Source organism: Ranitomeya variabilis, chromosome 1 (assembly GCF_051348905.1).
Source record: "Ranitomeya variabilis isolate aRanVar5 chromosome 1, aRanVar5.hap1, whole genome shotgun sequence".
NCBI lineage: Eukaryota > Metazoa > Chordata > Amphibia > Anura > Dendrobatidae > Ranitomeya > Ranitomeya variabilis.
In genome coordinates, this window is record NC_135232.1 from 698735181 (window position 1) to 698757262 (window position 22082).

General features: G+C 45.4%; 2 protein-coding genes across 3 annotated transcripts in view; one reads left to right on the forward strand and one right to left on the reverse strand.

The window, feature by feature from the left end:
• Positions 1-18008, reverse strand: part of LOC143777163 (heme-binding protein 1-like) — a 48329-nt gene extending 30321 nt beyond the window's left edge. Inside the window, exon 1 of one of the 2 annotated variants that reach the window (XM_077267272.1) lies at positions 17380-18008. In XM_077267272.1, coding sequence (XP_077123387.1) covers positions 17380-17611 — 232 coding nt within the window. In that variant the 5' untranslated portion in view covers positions 17612-18008. The remainder of the gene's footprint in view (positions 1-17379) is intronic. The other variant, XM_077267280.1, reaches the window with a different exon arrangement.
• The window catches only part of FANCM (FA complementation group M), a 110601-nt gene that overhangs the window by 41931 nt on the left and 46588 nt on the right, over positions 1-22082 (forward strand). The gene's annotated exons all lie outside the window — the stretch shown is intronic.

A 22082-nucleotide genomic window follows, 5' to 3' on the forward strand; every position in this document is an offset into this window, starting at 1 on the left:
CAGGAATTGGGGGCGGGCCCTTGTCTTTCTACAGGAAGTGGGGGGTGTCCTTGTTTTTCTACAGGAAGTAGGGGCGGTTCCTTGTTTTTCTACAGGAAGTGGGGGCTGTTCCTTGTCTTTCTACAGGAAATTGAGGCGGGTCCTTGTCTTTCTACAGGAACTGGGGGGGGGTCCTTGTCTTTGTATAGGAAATAGAACAACAAGGACCCGTCTCTATGGGAAGTGGGGGCGGGTCCTTGTTTTTCTACAGGAACTAGGGCGGGTCCTTGTCTTTGTATAGGAAGTAGGGACAGGTCCTTGTTTTTCTATAGGAAGTGGGGGCGGGTCCTTTTTTTCTACAGGAACTAGGGCGGGTCCTTGTCTTTGTATAGAAAGTAGGGACGGGTCCTTGTTTTTCTACAAGAAGTGGGGGCGGGTCCTTGTTGTGCAGGAAGTGGGGGAGGGTCCTTGTTGTGCAGGAAGTGGGGGAGAGTCCTTGTCGTACAGGACATGAGGGCGGGTCCTTGTCTTTCTACAGGTTGTGAGGGCGGGTCTCCTTGTCTTTCTACACGAAGTGCGGGCAGGTCCTTGCCTTCTACAGGAAGTGGGGGGCGAGTCTTTGTCTTTCTACAAGACATGGGGGCGGGTCCTTGTCTTTCTAAATGAAGTGGGGGCAGGTCCTTGTCTCTCTACATGAAGTGGCGGTAGGTTTTTTACTACAGGAATTTAGGACGTTGCTTTGACTCTATGGGAAGTAAAAGGGCGGGTCTTTGTACACACTGGGTTTGCCTTTTGTCTCTTAATTCCTGCTGTCTAACTGCATAGTCGAGCTTTCGGTTCTGGCAAGTCTTTGGTCAATGGCAGCAGCAAAGATGTAAACTGAAGAATGTTCAAACACCAATAGTGCTGGCAGAATACACATGAAGAGGAACTGCCCACTGAAAAAGAGTGAATGACAGAGCAGAAGAATTTAGACCCCTCCATTTTTTGATAACTTTATGCACACCATTTTCTTTCTCTAGATCGCGGTCATTTGATAAACTGCACACAGTAATTATTTTTCCTCCAGCCGCTGCCAGGAACATCCTAAGACTGAGAGCAGCTAATCTCATTGAGATATTCAGGTCATGTCGGCATTAAGTGCTGCCCAATAACCGGAGTGTTTCATCTGATTCACAGAACTTAACCACTTCCAGCGTTGTAGTAATTTCTTACTATTAAACGCCGCAGATGTCACAGGATCATAACTTCCGGCAGCCACGTACAGGAGCCTAGGCTTCTTGGGAATTAAATTAGTCAGATTGCCGCCTTAAGGGTTTTGCACGGCTGGGGTGCTGTTTTCAAAAATGCAATTATTAACAACTTAGCAATCAGTTTACACTAACACATTAGACTAAAGTCAGCTGAGCCCTAAGATTTTGACGGGATGCTCTGAAATGGCAGTATTAAGGGCTCCCGTATATCCACCCAACAGATGGATGTCGGGGAGAGAGGGATCTGGCCTTGGAATCTCCACAGCTGGAAATTTTTGTTCTGAGATCATCTGCTAGTAAAAGGGACCTGCAGCGTCCAACTTCGTCTTCCAACATGGACAGCGTGAGTCCGCTGCAGCTTATCCATCATGCATTGGAGGCCACCGATTTTCAAGACTGGCCAACCATCTAATGTGCATGGTGGTCCTCACTCTGCTGAGTTCCGTTATCGGGAGTAAGAATGATCGGGCTGTTGATGTTGGGTTATTCAGTCATTTCCTTCTAGTGGTTGGTTTCCTTTTTTTCTTAAGACAAATTTTGTACGAACCGCTATGCACGGACTGGCCACTGGGCTCCTGGCCTGTAGAGTTCAGGCTAGGAGACACGCAGTCCGTACTTGAACCATGAAGCATAGATGTGTGAAATCAGCCTAAGGCTATGTGCACACGTTCAGGATTTCTTGCAGAAATTTCCTGACAAAAACCGGACATTTCTGCCAGAAATTCGCATGCGTTTTTTTCGTTTTTTTTATGCGTTTTTTTTTAACGCGTTTTGTGCGTTTTTTTTTTCCGGGGCTTTCCCAATGTATTAAATAGCGTGAAAAACGCGAAAAATCTGCAAAATTAATGAACATGCTGCTTTTTTTTACCGCGATGCATTTTTTTCACCGAAAAAAACGCATCACATGCACAAAAATTGCGGAATGCATTCTAAATGATAGGATGCATATATATGCGTTTTTTATGCGTTTTTATTGCGAAAAAACGCAAAAAAAACCCGCAAAAAATCCTGAACGTGTTTACATACCCTAAGGCCTAGTGTATTTCACGGTCTGTATAAGGACTTCAATGCCCGGACTGATCGCAGGGCTCCCAACCCGAACTTATAGCCTGACCATTACAGATGATCCTGTAAGTTTTGGTCAGGAGATTGACCCACCAATAGACCGTATAAGAATACATGCACGCTCCTGTAAGCTGAGAATACATGTGTATTAGGGGAGGTGGGTTTCTGTTCTGTGGAAAATGCATCACTATTTAGAAGAAATAATGAATGAATGGGCAAAAAATAATACAAACAACTAATATAAAAAAATAGAGATATTTGTGTGTCGTATGGTCTTTAAGGCTGTGTGCACACGTTGCAGATTTTTTGCATTTTTTCGCTGAAAAAATGCATACATTATGCATCCCATCATTTAGAATGCATTCCGCAATTTTTGTGCACATGATGCGTTTTTTTCTGCGAAAAAAAAAGCATCGCGGTAAAAAACGCATCATGTTCATTAATTTTGCGGATTTTTTTTTGCAGATTTCCCACTATATTATTGCATTGGGAACCTCCGGAAAAATCCACAAAAAAACCACACCAAAAACGCGGTAAAAACGCATGCGGATTTCTTGCAGAAAATATCCTGTTTTGCTCAGGAAATTTCTGCAAGAAATTTTGAATGTGTGCACATAGCCTCAGGGTTCTGAAAAGAATCTTTCAGATGCCTTTAGACGCGGTTTGAAAATCCAACCACTTCTCAACTCACCCCTCAAACGTCACTATCGAGATTTATACAACCAAATTCACTAGTTCCTACTTACGGGGAATCTGTCCTCAGAATTTTGCTATTTACTCTGAGAGCAGCATAATATAGCGCAGGAGAGCCTGATTTCAGCTATGTGTATTTATTAGGCTGTGTGCTGTGATTTCAATACAATCAGTGTTTTATCAGCCGGAGATTATCACTTTCTGCCTAGGTGTCATGTGCAAGCCAGTCCGGCTAATCGGTCTTATCCTTCCCCCACCACTGATTGGTAGTTTTCTATTTACACTGTGCATTGTTAGCCAATCAGGGGTTTGGGCTGAGTTATATCCAGTTCCAGAAGTCGTAGCTCTTCTACATCTACATCAGATAAAACGGATTTTATCAAAACTGCACCAATCAGCCCGATCAGTGATACATCGCTGGAATCGGGCTTTCTTGTCCTAGATTATGCTGCTCTCAGATTACATTGCTAAAACCTGCTGACAGATTCCCTTTAAAGCATCTTACGAGCCTCAGGACTCTGGAAACCCCTTGGTTTTTTTTTAATTGAGGGTTTGTAGAGCTGTAAATATCTTCATATGTGTCAGGTATCTTCAATCTCATGCAGGATGCACAGTTTCTATGTCTGCATTTTATGTATATTATTTTTTACTTTTTGACTCTCCCGCTGTACGCCCCAGAGATTCCTAGAAATCTGGGTGAATACGTGCGTTCGAGACGTGACTGGTTAATGTGAAGAAATCCTTGTAATGTCTGCACCCTCGAGCAAGTCTCATATTCTATGTCCCCCTCTCGGATGCTGATCATGGCCCTTTGTTGGTTGCCTCCTGGGCATAGGACGGGTCATACAGCTCCGATGAGACTTACGATTACTGATCCTGTGATTTTCCTGTAGGGCTCACTATGAGAATCCACATATTTTATAAAATCACTACTTCCTTTGTTCTCACTCCCCCGGCCATTTCTTTCAGTACCTGAGGGTTCTGTTGAAACTTTTGAACATGGTCCACAAACCCCAAAACATGATGTAAGGGCCAGCGGTGCCCATACATGGAATATGAATTGTGGACAAAATCACACATCTGTGTTTCTGGTACATGTGGCATCCATTTTTTTTTTTTTTTTTTTTTTTAATGGATACCACATGTATCCATTATATCGTATGGGGCTGTATTACAATAGAGGAAATTTTGTGGGTAACATCCGCGCTGCTGTACAAAAGGCAATCCAGGCGTGTAAAAAGTAAAGGATGGTTTTATTTCCTCAACGCGTTTCGAAGTCCACAGGAGATATCAGCGCGGATGATACCCACAAAATTTCCTCTATTGTAATGCTATGATTCGGTCATTTGTTTGACCTGTGGATCCGCTGCTGTTAACTCGGATGAGTCTATATGCTTGATATCGTGTAATATCAGGCCAGTGCAAACTGATTAAAAAACCTTCATTAATCATTGGATAAGACCCTATTGGCGCTTTTCTCTCCTGTAGCGTTTCTTTGTATCCTATGGGGCTGCTCACCTGTCCGTGTTTGTTACACAAACCATGTGGGGGCTGATTGTGGGATGTGCTGGGTCTTTTAGCAGATTATGAGATCCCCAACTTACAGGATATCTTCACCCCGAGAGACATTGTCGTCATGTTCATTATCACGATTTTACCTTTTTTTGGAATTGAAGCATGACTTGTATACTACCATCCCTTGGGACTGTTAATAAGTTGGAGGTGTTTTGCCAGCCTTACAGGGATGTGAGTGGAAGTGTTATGTTCGTCCATTCTCTGAAACGTTGTAAATATCTTTCGTAGATCAGATGAATACAACCCCCCAATATTCATCACTGACCACTGGCACCAAACCGTTTGGATGCAATTGTCTAGTTTTCTTTTATCATAGGAAGCTTTTTCCTGGGGAAACACACTTTTATGCGTAAACAAATCTCAGCCTCGTATGTTTACCCGAGAATCTCCTGTTAAATTACCTGGGCACCTCAGAGGCTGCTGCTTCAAAAGAGATGAGGTGTTTCTCTTTCTTTCCTTTTTTTTTCTTTCTTGTTCGCTCTCTCTCTCTCAAACAAATTCAAATGAGCTTTATTGGCAGGAGTAAGTATATGTTAGCATTGCCAAAGCAAATGGTAAAAATAGGGGGATGGGGTAGGGAGGCATATAGAGGACCAGGATATATCTGGCTGTTTTTAGAGCAGTGTTTCTCAACTCCAGTCCTCAATACCCCACAACAGGTCATGTTTTCAGGATTTCCTTAGTTTTGCACAGGTGATAATTTCATCACCTGCTCAAGGATTAATTCCTCGCCTATGCAATACTAAAGAAATCCTGAAAACATGACCTGTTGTGGGGTCTTAAGGACTGGAGTTGAAAAACACTGTTTTAGAGGATAGGGGCATGTCCAGGGTGGGTACAGGAATCCATGACATATCAGGCTCTTTAGTCGGAAGAAAGGGACGTGTCTAGTGTGGGGTATAGAGTTCCATGACATATTAGGCTCCTCTTAGCCTGTGTCAGACACTGACATATTCCGCTGCTGTGACTGCTGCACTTTCCTCTTCCCCCAGTATTATCGGCAGTTTCTTTTCCTCCTCCATGGAGGTGAAGTCTGGGAGGAGATCAGTCTCTTGAATTGAGTGTCCCTCACTGCGGAGTATTTGGGGCACCCTAGCAGGAGGAGGGCCCCATCCTCCACAGCCTCCTGGGGGCACTGCTGGCAGAGTCTTCTCTCTCGGGGCTTGTAGTTCTGTATGTGCTGCCCGGATTTGATGAGTAGGCTGTGGGCGCTCAGTCTGTACCGGCTCAGGATCTGTCGCTCTTTGGGGTTTTCTAGTTTCTCTAGATATGGGGCTAGTTTGTACTCCCTCTGTAGATTCTGGTATATCGTCAGTTTCTGGGATTTGTTTGTCATTTTTCCAGATCCTGAGATATTCCTCTTTGACTTTATGTACCATCTTCCGGATATCGCCTCTTGTCAGGCCAGGTAGGTCGATGGCTTGGTCAGGCTGCTTTGGGTACTTTGTGTTGAGAGGCTTCCAGGTGTGGGAAGGCTTTGTGATGGTAGGAGCTGGGACTACTACTTTGTAGATGACCCGTGAATGACAGCACCTTCTTCTGGATTGCGAGGTGTAGTAGTAATCTGCCCAACTCTGCTCAGCAGGCACTGTTTGATGTGCTCCAATGGACTTGGAGAAGATGATTGCAGAACTCTATGTGGAATATTTCAGTCAGCCCAGCGTCCCACTTTGACCAGATTGAATATGAGACTGGGCCCCAGACCTCACTGCCGTACAGAAGGATTAGGGCAATGATGGAGTCAAAGATTTTTAGCCAGACCATTACTTAGTGCCTTGCGATGGTACAGACGTCTTCTGATGGTGTAGAAGGCTTTGGATGCCTTGTCTTTCAGTAACTCTATGGCTTGCTGTTTGAAGCTCCCCGACTGGCTGAGTTCTAGACCCAGGTAGGTGTACTTGTTGGTTACTGTAAGTGAACAGTTGTCTATCATAAAGGTAGGATGGCCAGTAGGTTTCTGCTTTCTTTTCTGGAACACCATGATTTTAGTTTTCTGGTTGATTGGCAGTGCCCATGTGCTGCTGAAGGTCTCTAGGATTTTCAGATGATCTTGGAGGCCTTTCTCAGTTGGTGATAACAACACGAGGTCATCAGCAGAAATTTTACCTGGGTGTCATGGAGGGTGAGTCCTGGTGCTGAGGAGGACTCTAGGGCCACCACCAGCTCATTGATGTAGATGTTAAAGAGCGTTGGACTGAGGCTGCAGCCCTGTCTCACGCCTCGCCTTTGTTGGAAATAGGCCGTCCTCTTTCCGTTGACCCTCACGCTGCAACTGTTCTCAGTATAGGAGCTTTGGATGCCTCCTATTCCGCTCCCCAGCAGTTTTAGGAATAGTCCTGGGTGCCACACTGAGTCGAAGGCCTTCTTGAAGTCCACAAAACAGTCGTATATCTTCCCGTTCTTTGTATTGTGGACATGGCTCTTGATGAGGCTGTGCAGAGTGTAGATGTGGTTCGGCATGAACTCTTCTTGGCTCTTGCTAAGGACGTTGTGCTCGGTGAGGAAGGTGAGGATCCTCTTGTTCAAAATGCAGTTGAAGAGTTTACCTAGGTTGCTGCTGACACATATCCCCCTGTAGTTTGCTGGATCCTACTTGTCCCCATTTGTGTATAGGGGTTATGAGGCCTTGGTTGCAGTTTTTGGGGAAGCAGCCAGCCCACAGTACGATATTAAATAGTTTTTTTTTTATCGCAGCCTGGATGTCTGGAGGGCTGTATTTTAGCATTTCTGGGAGGATCCCATCTGGACCACTGGCTTTTTTACCTTTTTATCCTTGTGATCCTTTCTGTTATTTCTGTCAGTGTGATTGGTGTATCTAGAGGATTTTGGAAATCTTTGAACTTTTCCTCCATATCTTTCAGTTTTTTCACAAGCTTTTTTGTGTCGGTTTCAGCTCTTCACTTGGGATGTCTTTGTAAAGGTCCTTGAAGTACTGGAGCCAGATGTTGCTGCTCTGGATGTGGAGGCTGTTGCTTTTCTGGTTGGATCCAAGGGGATTCCACAGTTCCCAAAATTTGTTGTCTGCAAGAGCTTCTTGGAGTTGGAGCAGTTTGGTGGAGATGTGGTTTTGCTTTTTCCTTCTGAGGATGGCTTTGTAATTTCATTGTATGGTGTGGTAGACTTCTCTCAGAGTGGGGTCGTTTGGGTCTCTGTTTTTTATTTGAGGCCATTCTTGGGGCCTTCTGTATGATCTTACATTCTTTATCAAACCAGTTGTTGGGATTTTGTTTACTCGGCCTCTTGTTGATGCTTGTTTTTAGGTCGGACAGTTCTGCCATGGCATAGAGAATATCGTTACGGTCTCTTACCGCTAGGTGTACTCCTTCTGGGTTAAGTTCATGCACGTTATTATGGAAGCGTTGGAGTTTCTCCTTGATCTCTGGTCTGTTGATGACATCTTTATATTTTGGGGCTGACAGCTTGGACCATTTGAAAGATGGCGTCAAGCTGAAGAGGCCGCTCCTTGCGGGGTTTGTGAGAGTGATTTGTTTGTGGATTTGATGTATAGGAGCAGTTGGTTGTGGTCTGACAGGTGTGTTTGTGGGGTGACTACAAGGGCGCCAATATTTGTAGGGTCCATATCTGTGATGGCATAGTCTATCACACTGCTGCCCACATGGGAGTTTAGGGTATGTCTTCCCAATGAGTCTCCCTTGGTGCGGCCATTGAGGATACGAAGTCCAAGGCTTCGGCATAGGTTCAACAGTGTTTTGCCACTTTTATTAACTATGCAGTCATAGCTGTTCCTGTCAGTGTGCACTGGGTTGTCAGTCGGTATCTGCTCCAAATATATAGATGTTTCCATTAGTGGTCAGTTGTCTCTTTCCCTTCCCGTTCTTGCGTTGAGGTCACCGTAGATGAGATGGTTGCCCAGAGACTAGAAGTGGGCAGCTTCAGTCTTTAGGGTCTCAAAGTTGTCTGGGTTGAATTATGGAGACTGAAGAAGCTACGTACGCTGCACAGAGATAGACGTTGGCCCGGGAGGTGAGGATGGAGCGGTTTATACTTATCAAGATGTGGCTGTCTCCTCTCTTCACTTCTCTGATATGTTCATGGAGCTCCTCTTTGTACCAGACTAATATTCCTCCTGAGCTCCAGCCCTGTTTGATGTTTTGTTTTTTCAGGGCGGAGACAGAGAATTCCCTGTATCCGGTGGGACATAGGATTCATTATTTGCCTTAGGCCGGGGTCACACTTGCAAGTGTGATGCGAGAAACTCTCGCATCAATACCCCCACACTACAGCCGGCACTTGGGACTGGAGCGTGCGGCTGCATAGAAATACATGCAGCCGAACGCTCCAGTCCGAGTGCCGGCGGCAGTGCCGGGTATTGATGCGAAAGACTCGCTCAAGTTTTTCGCATCACACTCCCAAGTGTGACCCCGGCCTTAGTCCATGTTTCAAGGAGGTTCTGTATATCAATGGTTTTCAATCTTTGTTTTAAGTCTGGGTTGTTTGTCTTGCATCTGAAGGCTGAAGTGTTCAGGCCCTGGATGTTCCAGCTACTGATAATTAGGGCTGACCTTGTGTAGCTGTATACCTTGTAATGGGCTGTCCTGCTTAGGACATCTTGGATTGCTGACTGCTGACCTTGTTGTAGGCAATTGATCCAATCTCATGAGTTTCTTGCACATGGAGCTAAGCATGGTCTCTATTTCTGCCAGGTTGCTGCTCTGCTTCACTCAGTGTGGGGTTGGTGGTTTCTTCCAGGGTTTGTGTCTCTCATGAACTAGTTTTGCGTACAGGTTGCAGTTTCCAGTTTGTTGAGCATATTCCATTTTAGGTCTATCAGTTCTCTCTCTCTCTCTCTCTCTCCCCTTTCTTTTTTTTATCTTTCTTTTTTTCTCTTTTATTTTTATTTTTATCTTTCTCTTTCTCTCTTTTCTCTTCTCTCTTTCTCTCTTTTTTTTCTCTCTCCTCTCTTTTCTCTCTTCTCTCTTTTCTCTCTCTTTCTCTCTCTTTTCTCTCTCTCTTTTTCTCTCTTTCTCTCTCTCTTTTTCTCTCTCGAGCCATAGACTCCGGAGTGCAGAGTGCCCATGGTCAGAGTGTTGAACAAAGTATCATAAGCTCATGTAGCGCCAGTCACTCTTTACAAGAGAACAGCAGAAAACCTCCTCCAGGAGAAGCCAAATGGAGCTGCAGGTTGCACAAGCGATCCTCCAGTCCGTTCAAGTCTGTGACACTGGCCAAAAGAGCAGAACGCAGCATTTGGACATGTTCAGTGTGCGGCACTGTGCATGCGCAACCAGACGCTTACTTCAACCTCTTCTAGTTGCTGCAGCCAGGGAAGAGCCGTGCAACACTGGAAATGGTGAAAAACGTCAAACAGGAGGCGCTGATTGTTGAGGCAGGCCTCTCATGCGTAGTGCCAATCAACCTTAAACAGCCATGCGCACCACCTGGCCAGGATTGTGTGGTCACTATGAATGCAATGGCATTGCACATGCGCAATCAGTCACACCGTGCCACGTTTTTGAGCCACGATCTAGTGGCCAGGCGTGATTGGAGAATCCAAGTCTGGTCTAACGATTAGTGGGACCCATGCCAATCTAAAAATGGTGTCCTTTCAGGCAGATGAGTGACATGTTGCTTAGACTTGAATACCCACTTAAGATTATTTGCTCAAATTTGAGATCCTATTTCTTCTAATCAAAGAATGTGTTTAAGTTATTTTTTTCTTGTAATTGCCTTTATAGGTCTTTTCCATACTGGGAAATTACATGATTGATTAGCTCTAAAAGCAGAAAAGTTGCCGTTGGTCTGCCTTCCTTCTCACAAGGAGCCCCTTGAAAATTGCACCTCCTGTGGATGCAGAAATGGCTTTAACGCTCTAAGATTCGGCGGTTCTGGAATTGCCTCCTGAATATAATGCAGGGTTTAAACGGAAGTCATGTGTATTGGAGAATTCCTGCACGTTCATCACTAAACCCCTTGTTGATGGGTCCTCAGCCGTCTGTGATTTTGTATACCGTACCACACCATGCTGTGGGAAAATCTATACATCCGTTCTCGCTCACATCTGATCTTCTGGCAGGAGGACGTCTGAGGCTCAATGGGTTGCTCCCCAAAAATCCTGGTGGGGTGAATTATTATAGTCCATGAAACAAAGCTGATCTTGGATAAATCGGGGCCGACCAAAGATTGTCACCCTGTCTATACACCAACAAAGAAATATGCCATTTACGTTTTGGACCTTGTGGAACTGCCACCATCTGCTTTTAAGTTGATTCAGTTCAGGTTTCATGATTTATGGATCATGATCTAGATGACACCAATACAATAACATTTGCTCCCCATAGCCAATATATAATTGCATTCAGAGGGAGTCACTCTTGTGTTAATGACTGTCGTCCCCAAAAGGACTTTACAGATTCCCATGCTCTCTAAGCCTGAAATTGCCTGTCTCTGTGATTAGTCCTACCACCTTTCGCCATGGCTCGCCACGGCGTCCACCGTTATGACTTTGGTATTGCACAACCAAAGTTGGTGACTACTCGGCACTTGGTAGGAACTAATACCCCAGTCCAAAAGCTATGTGACCTGCGCACATCAGCCCCCCCAGCTGAAGTGGGCACTACAGTTGTCCAGGGCAGGTTGTGGTGGTAGTAGTATTTGGGTTCTACATGGCAGTATTCGTATTTGGGCTGCATGGGCTCGGCTTTGGCAATCGGGCTCGGCGTTGGCAATCGGGCTCAGCGTTCGTATCTGGCCTCGGTGTGTTTCAGCATTGAAGTCTGGGCAGCTATATGGAAGTATTTAGCCAATGTACGGCATTGTTATCTGGAGCAATGTGTCACTGACCTCCGATATGGAGGCAGTAAAAGGAAGCACATTAGGTACAGTGATTACACATAACAAATGTATTCTCATATTTAGTGTGATAGGTGGAGGGTCGCCTTAAAGACATGGGCATTTTACAATTTAGGGTAGCGCTCTTCAACAGGGGGCACTAGAGAATAAGCTTTCTTTCCCAGGGAGCATCTCTTGACCCATTAGTCTCCCTGTGCCCATTTGGTTTGGTGGTCTCTATAAGGAGAATCAGTGCCCCTTTTTACATAAAGCCATGTACAGATTGCAGTGAATCTCATTGGTCCAGTCTAGGTGAAGTTGATGAATGTTTGTTGAAAGCCGATACCTGACGTTCGGATCTTTCTAATGGCACTAAACCTTGTGAATAATTGATGGATAATTGATTATAGACTTTGGCACGCTTAAATAGCCCTACATTCGTCCCGGGTATTGGGCATGTACTACAGCTATGCATGACGGTATGGGGATTGTGCATGCAACACTGGAAGATATAGCAGAGCTGAGCTGGTAATCTGCTCCATTGTGCCATTACAAGATAGGTTTGTTCTCTCTCTGTGATCTGACCGTCCAATAATGCAGAATATTTGGTAATCCAGAGCCGCAGGAGTTGTACTCTAGGAGTGTGTGCCCGCTCCCCCATATGACATACATTCCCAGGCCTGATGGATTCTCATTTCTCAGAGACCTCATCACTATAAGATTTCCCATAGAAGTAAGGATGGGATTGCAATGTATTGTTCACTTTAATACACCGCAAAGAGATTTTCTGTGATTTTCATCAAATCCTCTTATTGTAGCAGCTGGCACATGAAGGAAGCGGCTCCTGGGCTGGTAATTCAGGGCCTGCATGGTTTACTGCTGCAGGATCAGCATACAAGGTCACTGAATGCACTCTATTGCCCAAGTGCTATCTGCAGCGCTTGCTGAATTCTCTGCAAGGCTGGTTAAGTGCTCTCCACTGAATGAATCAGCGGCGCGGACGGCACTGACTCGACTCGCACATGGGGTGAAGGAACGTGCAGCAAAAACCTGTGTATTTTCTATTCGCTTGATCAAAAGGGGGGCTTTTTTTATTTAAAGAAACCTTTCCAGGAAAGGTCTGCATAAAACTGGAGACCGTTTTCAATTCCTTTCCATTCCTTATGAGTCAAATTGGTGGCGTCACGGCAGCTATTTATGGCAGCCTGTATTCTGTCTATAGAGCCTCTGATACACTTTAGCAAAATGAAGGTGCATATGCACGCTGACACTCAATGCACCTCTCTGGTAAAGTTATCAAATTGTAACACGGCCGGTCACTTGTTCAAAAAAAATTATGTAACTTTTAAAAATCAATGAGCTCTCCTGATTGTACCACTCTTTTCCGTTTTGCGCTGCATCGCTCCATTGAAGAGATATTCACTTATGTTGTTTTTGGAGCGCAGTATGTGAAATCTCGGCTGGGTGTCTCTTAAGAGTCTTCTCGGGGAGTACACTTTCTTCTCCCTTCCAGACACTGACAGTCACAGCTGTGCGGCATCTGAGACACTAAAACTGCTAGATCAGCGTCTGATTGAGGGTGTGCACCTTCATCCCTCCCTGAGAAGACTCTGAAGAAACACCCAGATGGATTGCAAGCAGAGATTTTCCCATACTGAGCTCCAAAAGCAACAAATGTTAATATCACTCTAATGGAGCGACACAGCGCAAAACGGAAAACAGTGGCAGACTCGGGAAAGCTCAGATTTTTTAAAGAGTCATTTTGAGTAAGTGACAGGATATCGTTAAAGGGATTTTCCAATACTAAAGACTTTTATTTACAAGGGTCTCTCCACTTCTGCCCCTGTTTAACACTTTTGCTGTTCCCTCACGACGTGTCGTCTGTTTCTTTACATGCTGCAGTTTGTCCCTCTCACTGACGAGTCCCACCATACCATATAGAGAAGCAGATTGGTCTTTTTTTCTGATGTACAGCTCAAAATAACTTTTTATCTTGGGCCAATAATGCGCATGTGGTCAAGATCGTTGTCACAGCGCATGTGCAGAGGTATTGTGCCTTTTTCAATACACTTGTATGGGAAGTCTTAATTTCGGACCAGGGAGTCATGTGATCACTGCGGGGATAAGAAATAGTAAATATTTAACGTAATATATATTTTTAATTTTTTTAAATAGTTGAGGAAAACTAATTTTAATCTGTTTAGTAGATTTGCTCACTAAAGGTGTAGACCCAAAGCCTCCTCTATTAAAACATGCCCACCGACCGCATCTGGTCTGTGTGTACGGTCTTGCTGTGGTGGAAAGTCTTGGTTCCTCCCGGCTAATGGCTCAGTCATGCAGCAGAGATAATGGGGGTAACGAAATGTGTACAGGGGAATGTGATCCAGCCAGCAGACCCGTATGAAGTAGGGAGCAGACCGCTGGTGCACATTGTCTTGTCTAGAAATATGCTGGGGGGGGGGCAATTTCTACCTGGAGGGGGTCTCCACTGTAGAGACTTATGGAAGGTGTCCCACGTGTTCTATGGATTCGATGTGATCCATGGGGCAGAGGATTAATATCGGAACAGAAGCAAACCATCCCCGGGTGAATGGGATAGGACGTAGATGAAGCTGCAGGTGGTAGCATCTGCGAGGGGATGTCCATCACACACTCACGATATAGCAATGGATTCATGACTCAATGAAGCACAGACCATGTGTTAAGATTAGTTGGTGGCTGCACGTTCCAGCTTTGGACATCTCTTTACATAATGTCAAATACCATGATATAAGCTGTTCTGTTGACTTCAAGCACCCCTGTCCTTTCATATAAAGCATGTAGAATAGTGTGGTTTGTGGTTCCATCCATCCCACAACAAGATAAAACTGATTTTTGGAGCACATACCTAATATATCTGGGAGCTGTCCTGAAATTCTTGTGCTCTGTAACTAGTGGGTAGGGTAGTCCCAATTTATCAGCTTTCTGCCAGCACTGTAGGTGTGGAAACATCCTTTTTCTGTTATCTCAGCATTGCCTTTATCTTTACTGAAATCCCATTTTTTTTAATAACCCTTATGCAGTTTAAAGGGCAAGGAGCAGACAATGGCCTGCCCCTGCTGACCGTCGAGGAGGGGGGGGCTGCCCCCGCTGACCGTCGAGGGGGAACGCCTGCCCCCGCTGTCTGTAGACTGATTGCCCTGGACAGGTATAAGGCTGGTTTCACATTTGCGTTTGTGTTTGCAGCGTTTGACGCATACATCCGCATGCGTCTTTAACATGGTAGACGTAGGTGCATGCGTTAGCATACGTTCCGCACCATTTGCTTACGCCAGCATTTGCTTATGCATGCGTTTTTTCGCGGTGTGCGGCGGGGTGCTGCTAACGCACCATATTGGAATTTTTGAGGCGGAAAATTTTTGTCAAATATGCACAGGCATGCGGATGAGTGCGTTAAAAAACGCATTACTGTCTATGGGAACGCATGCGTACGCATGTCTTTGCATACGCATGCGTTCGATGGGCTTGCGTACTTTGCACAGCGCATGTCCAGGAATTTTAGACACGCCCATTGAGACACGCCCTGCTGGAAATAGCAAACGCATGTAAAAACGCATACACATGCATGCAAACGCTGCGTTTTTTTGCTGTCATGTGTAAGCTGATGCGGATAAAAAAAGCTGCATTATTATGCGTTTGCTTGCATTTTTGCATGCAGTTGCGGATGATATGCTGCGCACATAGACGCAAATGTGAAACCAGTCTAAGCGAGTAAGTTATACAGAAAGGAGACGCTTAGTGGCCGGCATGTTGCAGATTGTCACTTTTAGGCTAAGTTCACATTTGCATATATGTGCGCAGCGTATCATCTGCATACGCAAACGCATGTTTATGCAGCGTTTTTTATCCGCATCAGCTTACACATGACGGCAAAAAAACGCTGCGTGTGCATGCGTTTGTATGGGGTTTTTGCCTGCTTTTGCATTGTTTATGCGCATGTGCTTGATATTTCCAGGAGGGAGGGTCTCAATCAGTTCCTGGACATGCGCAGTCCGAAGTACGCAAGCGCATCAAACTCCTGCAGCGTACGCATGCATTCCTATAGACAGTAATGCGTTTTTTAAAGCACTCATCCGCATGCGCATATTTGACATATTTTTGACACCTCCAAAAATGCAACATGTTGCATACGCCATGCCCAGCAGCACACCGCGAAAAACGCATGCGTACGCAAAGGCATACGAACGCATGCAAATGCATGTCCATGCGTACACCATGTTAAATATACGTACTCATGACGCATGCAGATCAAACACTCCGCGCACAGACGCAAATGTGAAACCAGCCTTAGCATTGAAAGGTGTTTTTTTTTTCTTGCTGTCTGACACATGTATGCTCAGCTTTGGTGGGCATTCATGTGTTCCCGTTAGGAAGTGACGAATAAGCCACTGTCAGGCACCTGTAACTGATCCTGGGAACCAAGCGCTAACAGCCCAGAGTGACCGGAGCTCTACTGAGCATGTGCGACCACCACTTCTGTAGACTGGAGGGGTCTCACATGCTCACTTCTGCACCGCTGAAGCAGGGACTTTGAGACTCTTGTTCTTGTGATCGGTGTGCAATCATCACCTCTTACCAACTCATATCGCCACTTCCTACACTTCTATGAGCATAATATAAAGAGAAGTGAGCATATAAGTGACCTCGTACTATCGGACTTGGCAAGAATCCTAACATCACACACCATCGCATCAGCCTGTATGTAGCAGAGAAGCTGCTTTGTCCTTGCTGCATACGGGCCAGTTGTCACTTCTGGTCATGGCCGCAGCACAGAGTGAATAAGCTCTATGATGTAAATCCTTTGTTAATAGACTTAAGTTTGTACTGGGGGATGATTCTCTGCCTCGCCAACGCAGGAGATAACACAGAGCCTTGCAATAATCTGCAAAGCGAGACTGTGCTCACTATAATGCCCAGCATGCCTTGGTAGCGGAATGCGATGTCAGGGAATGGGAACTTTCCTGCTCACACCCAAACTCTTCTAGCTGGTCCTGCATTGCCACCAGCAGCCCAAATCTCCCTTTTTTTAGTAGCATGCTAATGTATCAGTCTGACATCCTGAGCTGAAGATTAGTCTGGAGACATTTATAGCAAAGCTCTGAGGGTATGTTCCCACGGTCAGAAAGAAGCAGCGCTTTGGACGCAGCACGTCCGCTCCGTCCAAAGAGCTGCCGGCTTTTGAATGCAGGTGATTCTGCATGTGTTCATTGAACCATGCGGAATCACCGCCCCCAATACATGGGACATGAAATTTATCTTGCGGAGACTGAGCGTCTCCGCAAGATAAATTGACATGCTGCAGTCTCGAAAGATGTGCCGCGTGTCCGTCTCCGCATTGAAGCCGGTGGCGTCCCTGCACGCACAGTGGAGATGGGATTTCATAAAATCTCATCCACTATACTGTAACATCTGGCCGCTGCGGGTTGGATGCTGCGGATGTACGCAGAGTCCAACCCGCAGCGTTTCCTGACCGTGGGAACGTACCCTGACCGGTTCATGTGCCAATCTATAAGCAAAATGTGCTACCATTCACTGATCACAAGCAGAAAGCTCGAAAAAGGGTAGGAATTGATACTTAGTATACAAGGAAGTTGCAGAACTTTTTCAGTATTGCGCCGGATTCACATGAGTATGGACTTGCCGCATGTCTCCTGCCCAGAGACAGCCCGACATATATGAGCCTGTCGTGTTTGGGTCAGGAAATATGTGACTCCGGCCAGGTGCAGACCGCCGTACGTTCTCCATCTGAGAAAATCGGCCCAATTATGCTCATCAGACTTGGATCCGATTTTCCCAGATGTGGAGAATTGGGCAAAAAAACAATGTTTCTCCTATCTTCTCCATTCAGTCTGTCCGTGACGGTGGTCTGCATGAGCCCTTACCCTTTGCATACAAGATTGTAGCTAATTCTTTTCATGAACCAGGAACCTCAGTATGAACAAAGTTACGTGAAACATCCCAGGGATTCTGCCCCATGGCCCCTTACCATTTGGCACCTCGACTTGATGTCCTCTCGCCACGGTTTGCCAGTAGTTGAGCAGCCGGTCCTGTTCTCCGTCTTCCATGGGTTCGGTTTCTTCCTCGACGCTTCCGTTACTGTTGTACGCGGAGTCGGAGCCCAACTCGTCCGTCATGTTGTCCAAGTCGTCTAAGGTGATCATTCCGGCCACTGCCGGCTCTTGCACCCCTCCGCTCATCCTACATCCTTCACGTTGCATTTTTTTAGCTAAACTCCAGAACTATTCTGGGATGACCGAATCTGGTCTACAACCTTTTCTAGCTTAAGCAGGGAGCGGTCTAGATGAATGTTGATCAGGAGGGCACTAATACGGTAATATGGGAAAGAGCTTGGCTACACCGGAGATGTATCTGGAATTACCCAGAGTGCCTCTCCGCAGATGAACCAACAGTGGTCAAGGAAAAGTTGTGTGCAGGGTTTAATGGGAAGAAGAGTTGGTGGCGCTGCCCGGGTCACCACCAGGGCACGGTCAACCCTTCCCTCCTGCCCCTAACTCTACCAGTGCTTGGACTTCAGCAGCGCTGCCAAGTGTTTGCTGCATCTCTCAGCAGCTGCTTTTAAAAGCTGAGCTTCATAGGAGGCGTGCAGGAAGCCCTAGAGGGAGGGGAGAGGCAAATACACTGACACATGCTCTCTCAGTAGGGTGGGGGGAAGGAGGAGAGGGCTGTCAGCTGTGCTTTAACTCTCCCTTTGCCAGCGTAGCAGAGCCGGATCTGTCATTGGGACTGCATTGTCTACATTTCCTAAAGCCAAGCCGGATTTAGCTAAAAAAAAACAAACCAATGTCGACTGATATTTAGGCACCAGGGATTTTGTCATTTCTATGCAAAACGGTGATCAAAAATGGACTGCGTAGTAGTTTCCTGGTTCAGGCACAGCCTCACCCTTTGCCCTCTAAGTAGGGTACGTGCCATCAAGATGAAACCATCGTCCGAATGGCGGGACAAAAAAAGAAGAAAAAGCGTTTTTGATGAAGCTTTTAGAACGGCTGCCGGATATATTTGGCGCCCAATATCTTTAAAAGAATAAGATATTGAAAAGTAAAATGCTTAAAGAGAGTGTCTGGAGAATACTTTCTAGCCTGATGGCGATCATTAGTACAATCATTTTGTTTGCACACAGCATCGTGTTTTCTGCAGCACATCTCCTGCTTATGCAAAGCAATATGCTGCCGAAAATGGTGATTTTTTATGCTATTATCAACAATTAACCAGTGAGCTAATGTTTTTCTCGTTTTGTCGGGTAATTGCACAAGCCGATAAATTGGATCAAGTCTTCTTACAAACGCCCGTTCACCAATTCTTGTCCTTTTTAAAGTTATATTTTTATGATTATGAATAGATATTTGCAAAGCAACATTGCTCATTATTAACAATCCTCTCAGAAACGGAGGGATTTTAATTTTGTTTACTACTTGTTGACTAGGTTACCAACCACCTCTACAGTCTTATCAGCAGTGGCTGGTCACCTAGGCAAGGTACTGAGCGCTTTCAGGCTCTTTCCAATAGGCCTTCAGTGGTCCTGCGCTCTTCAAATGCTACCGAGCCAAAGTCATCTGTGCTTGCATCATCGGAGAGTACTCAGTTTGGGCCAGTAATACGATGATTCTGCTGGTCCAAACTGTCAGTCAAGCAGGAACGCACTGCCCCCTGGCCTGCAGGAAGTCGGGGACAGTGGAATCGGATGATAGAAACTTTGGGAGACAGTGAAAAAGGGTTTTGAGAGTGGCTGAACTCCATTTATGTAGGCGGATTCCTGAACTTCGCCCAACTATATACAAGTCATTAAGTATTGACCCAAGCGTTGTTGATATGATCATTCTGTTGCCAAACAGCATCCATACATATGTTTATGAACAGGCCTTATTCTGTTGTTTATTAGTACGGAGAGGGGAGAGAGCTGTTGGCTGAATGATCTCTTTCAAGTATATAGTAAGCCCAAAAGTTTAAAGTGGGGCCCCAAATTCTCACATATTGCATCATCACACCAAAGCATTTACATTACATTTACATGGCCTGAGTTCAGGCCGTTAAATGAGCATTATCGACAATATTGAAGTCCTTTGATGCTTGTTTCTTGACATCTTTTCATTGGCTGATGGAGATTGATGGGGACAGAACCGGAGCTGTGGCATCGGTAAGCCAAACCTCTGTCTCCACAGTCCTGGTTCTGTCATACCGACTTCACCAAATGGAAGCCAACTCCAACTCTACAGCCCTGGACAGAACGATCTCTAATAGATCAATCAGCATCATATATTAGCAGCACATCTGCAGTTTTCCCCGGGCGATGTGCTGCTGAGAACAATTAAACAGTCCAATTGCCTGATGAATAGGCTGCATTTTGCTCGTTCCTTCGGCGATTGCTGATGTTTACACCTATGGACTCCCTTCTGTGATGCTAGTATTTATAATTGTGAATGATAAACACACCCAGAATGTGACATACATGTATACACAAACTGCATGTTACACACTAATGTATGTATACATAAAGCACACATACATACAGATACATGTATACACAGAACACATATGTACACATATTTGTATACATTCAGACACTTGCGTGGATGGAGCACATACATACCGAAGCATACATGGACAGAGCACATACAAACGGACACAGTATAATGGACCCCACACAGCCCTTTAAACAGTATAAGTGGCCTTCACATAGCCCTACAAACAGTATAATGGACCCCTCATAGCCTTCTGTAAAATATAAAGGTCCTCACATAGTCCTCCCAAATATTATTATGCCCCTCCAAATATTATAATGCCTCAAAATATTATAATGCCTCCAAATATTATAATGGTCCCCACTGAGCCTTCCATATAATATAATGGACCCCATATAGCCCTCTAAATATGTTATACTAATAATGCACCGCCATAGTCCTCCGTATAGTATAATGCACCCCATAGTCCTCCATATAGTATACTGCACACCCCATAATGCTCCATAGTATAGTGCACTCCCCATAGTCCCCCATACATAATGCACACCATAGTCCTCATATAGTATAATGCACTCGCCATAATTTTCTATATAGTATAATGCACTCAGTCCTCTGCATAGTATAATGCAAACCCATAGTCCTCTGTATAGTATAATGCACTCCCATAGTCCTCTGTATAGTATAATGCACGTCCATAGTCCTCCGTATAGTATAATGCACGTCCATAGTCCTCCATATAGTATAGTGCACCTCCCATAGTCCATCATTCAGTATAATGAACCCCCCATAGTCCTCCATATTGTACATATAGTATAATGCACTTCCATAGTCCTCTGTATAGTATAATACACTATAATACACGTCCATAGTCCTCTGCATAGTATAATGCAAACCCATAGTCCTCTGTATAGTATAATGCACTCCCATAGTCCTCTGTATAGTATAATGCACGTCCATAGTCCTCCGTATAGTAAAATGCACGTCCATAGTCCTCCATATAGTATAGTGCACCTCCCATAGTCTATCATTCAGTATAATGAACCCCCCATAGTCCTCCATATTGTACATATAGTATAATGCATACCCCATAGTCCTCTCTACAGTTCACCTGCTGCTCTGGCCTCCGCAGTGTGTTTCAGCAGCTCCACTGCCTGGCTTGACGTGATGAAGTGACATCATCATGCCCGCTGGCTGAGAAGTCAGAAGCTGAGGGAGAATGACAGGGGATGGAGTGGACAGCTTCCCTCCTCCATCATTGCTTTCAATTGTATCGGCATCCTGTATGCCAAAACAGTTGTGCGATGCCGGGTAGAAGGGGTGTCCAGAGCCGGCGATGGCATTGTGCTCTCCCAACTCATGGGCCGCATAGCAGCCGCGTGGCCTGCTGCTATTAGTGGCACGCCACTGGATGGGTGCCCGTGGGAGAATGGGCACCTGGGCAATTACCCAGCTTGCATCTCCACCCCCTAACGCCGACCCTGTGTAAGAGTAGGGGCCTTTTTCACACTGGTCAATAACTGCTTGACAGTCGTCTGAAAGCTTGGTTACACAGGCAGTGCACACTGTCAATGTACACAGAATGATCCGTAATAAATCATTCGGTTTTCCTGTGCAGTCTATGTTCTCTACAAAAAATGGTCTGTTTATGAAGAACGATGTGCTGCTGAGAGCGATGATTAAAAATCATCTCGCCCGACGAACGTGGTTAGCCACCTGTTTACACTGCACAATTAACAAGGAAGAGCTTTTCGGGACACACTTATTCACGATAATCGGCCAGTGCAAACGTACTTTAGCCCCTGTCTCATTGCAGCCTCTGGGCATTCGATGACAACTAGCAATCGTCATGTCCAATAAATATTTGTCCAACCATTGGCTCTGTTGCTGTTGCAAGACCTATACCCCCAGCATGTGACTTCACATAAGTCAAGAGAGTGCTACCCTAGGCTCGCAATCATTGGCATTGGTGTAGGTGGTAGGGATTGTACGATGACCCGACAATTGGCACAACTGAGTTGAAGATAATTGACTTCACCCTAGAACCAACAGTCTCCAAACTGAGGCTGACTAACTATTGTACCTAAAGGCCAGCAGGACATGCCTGGAGGTGTAATTTTTACAGAAGCTGGAGATTCCCAGTCCCAGAAACTCAGATTATTGGTACTTATTATGGGTCCCATCACCTGCACCTCTGGAAGCCTTTTTTCCG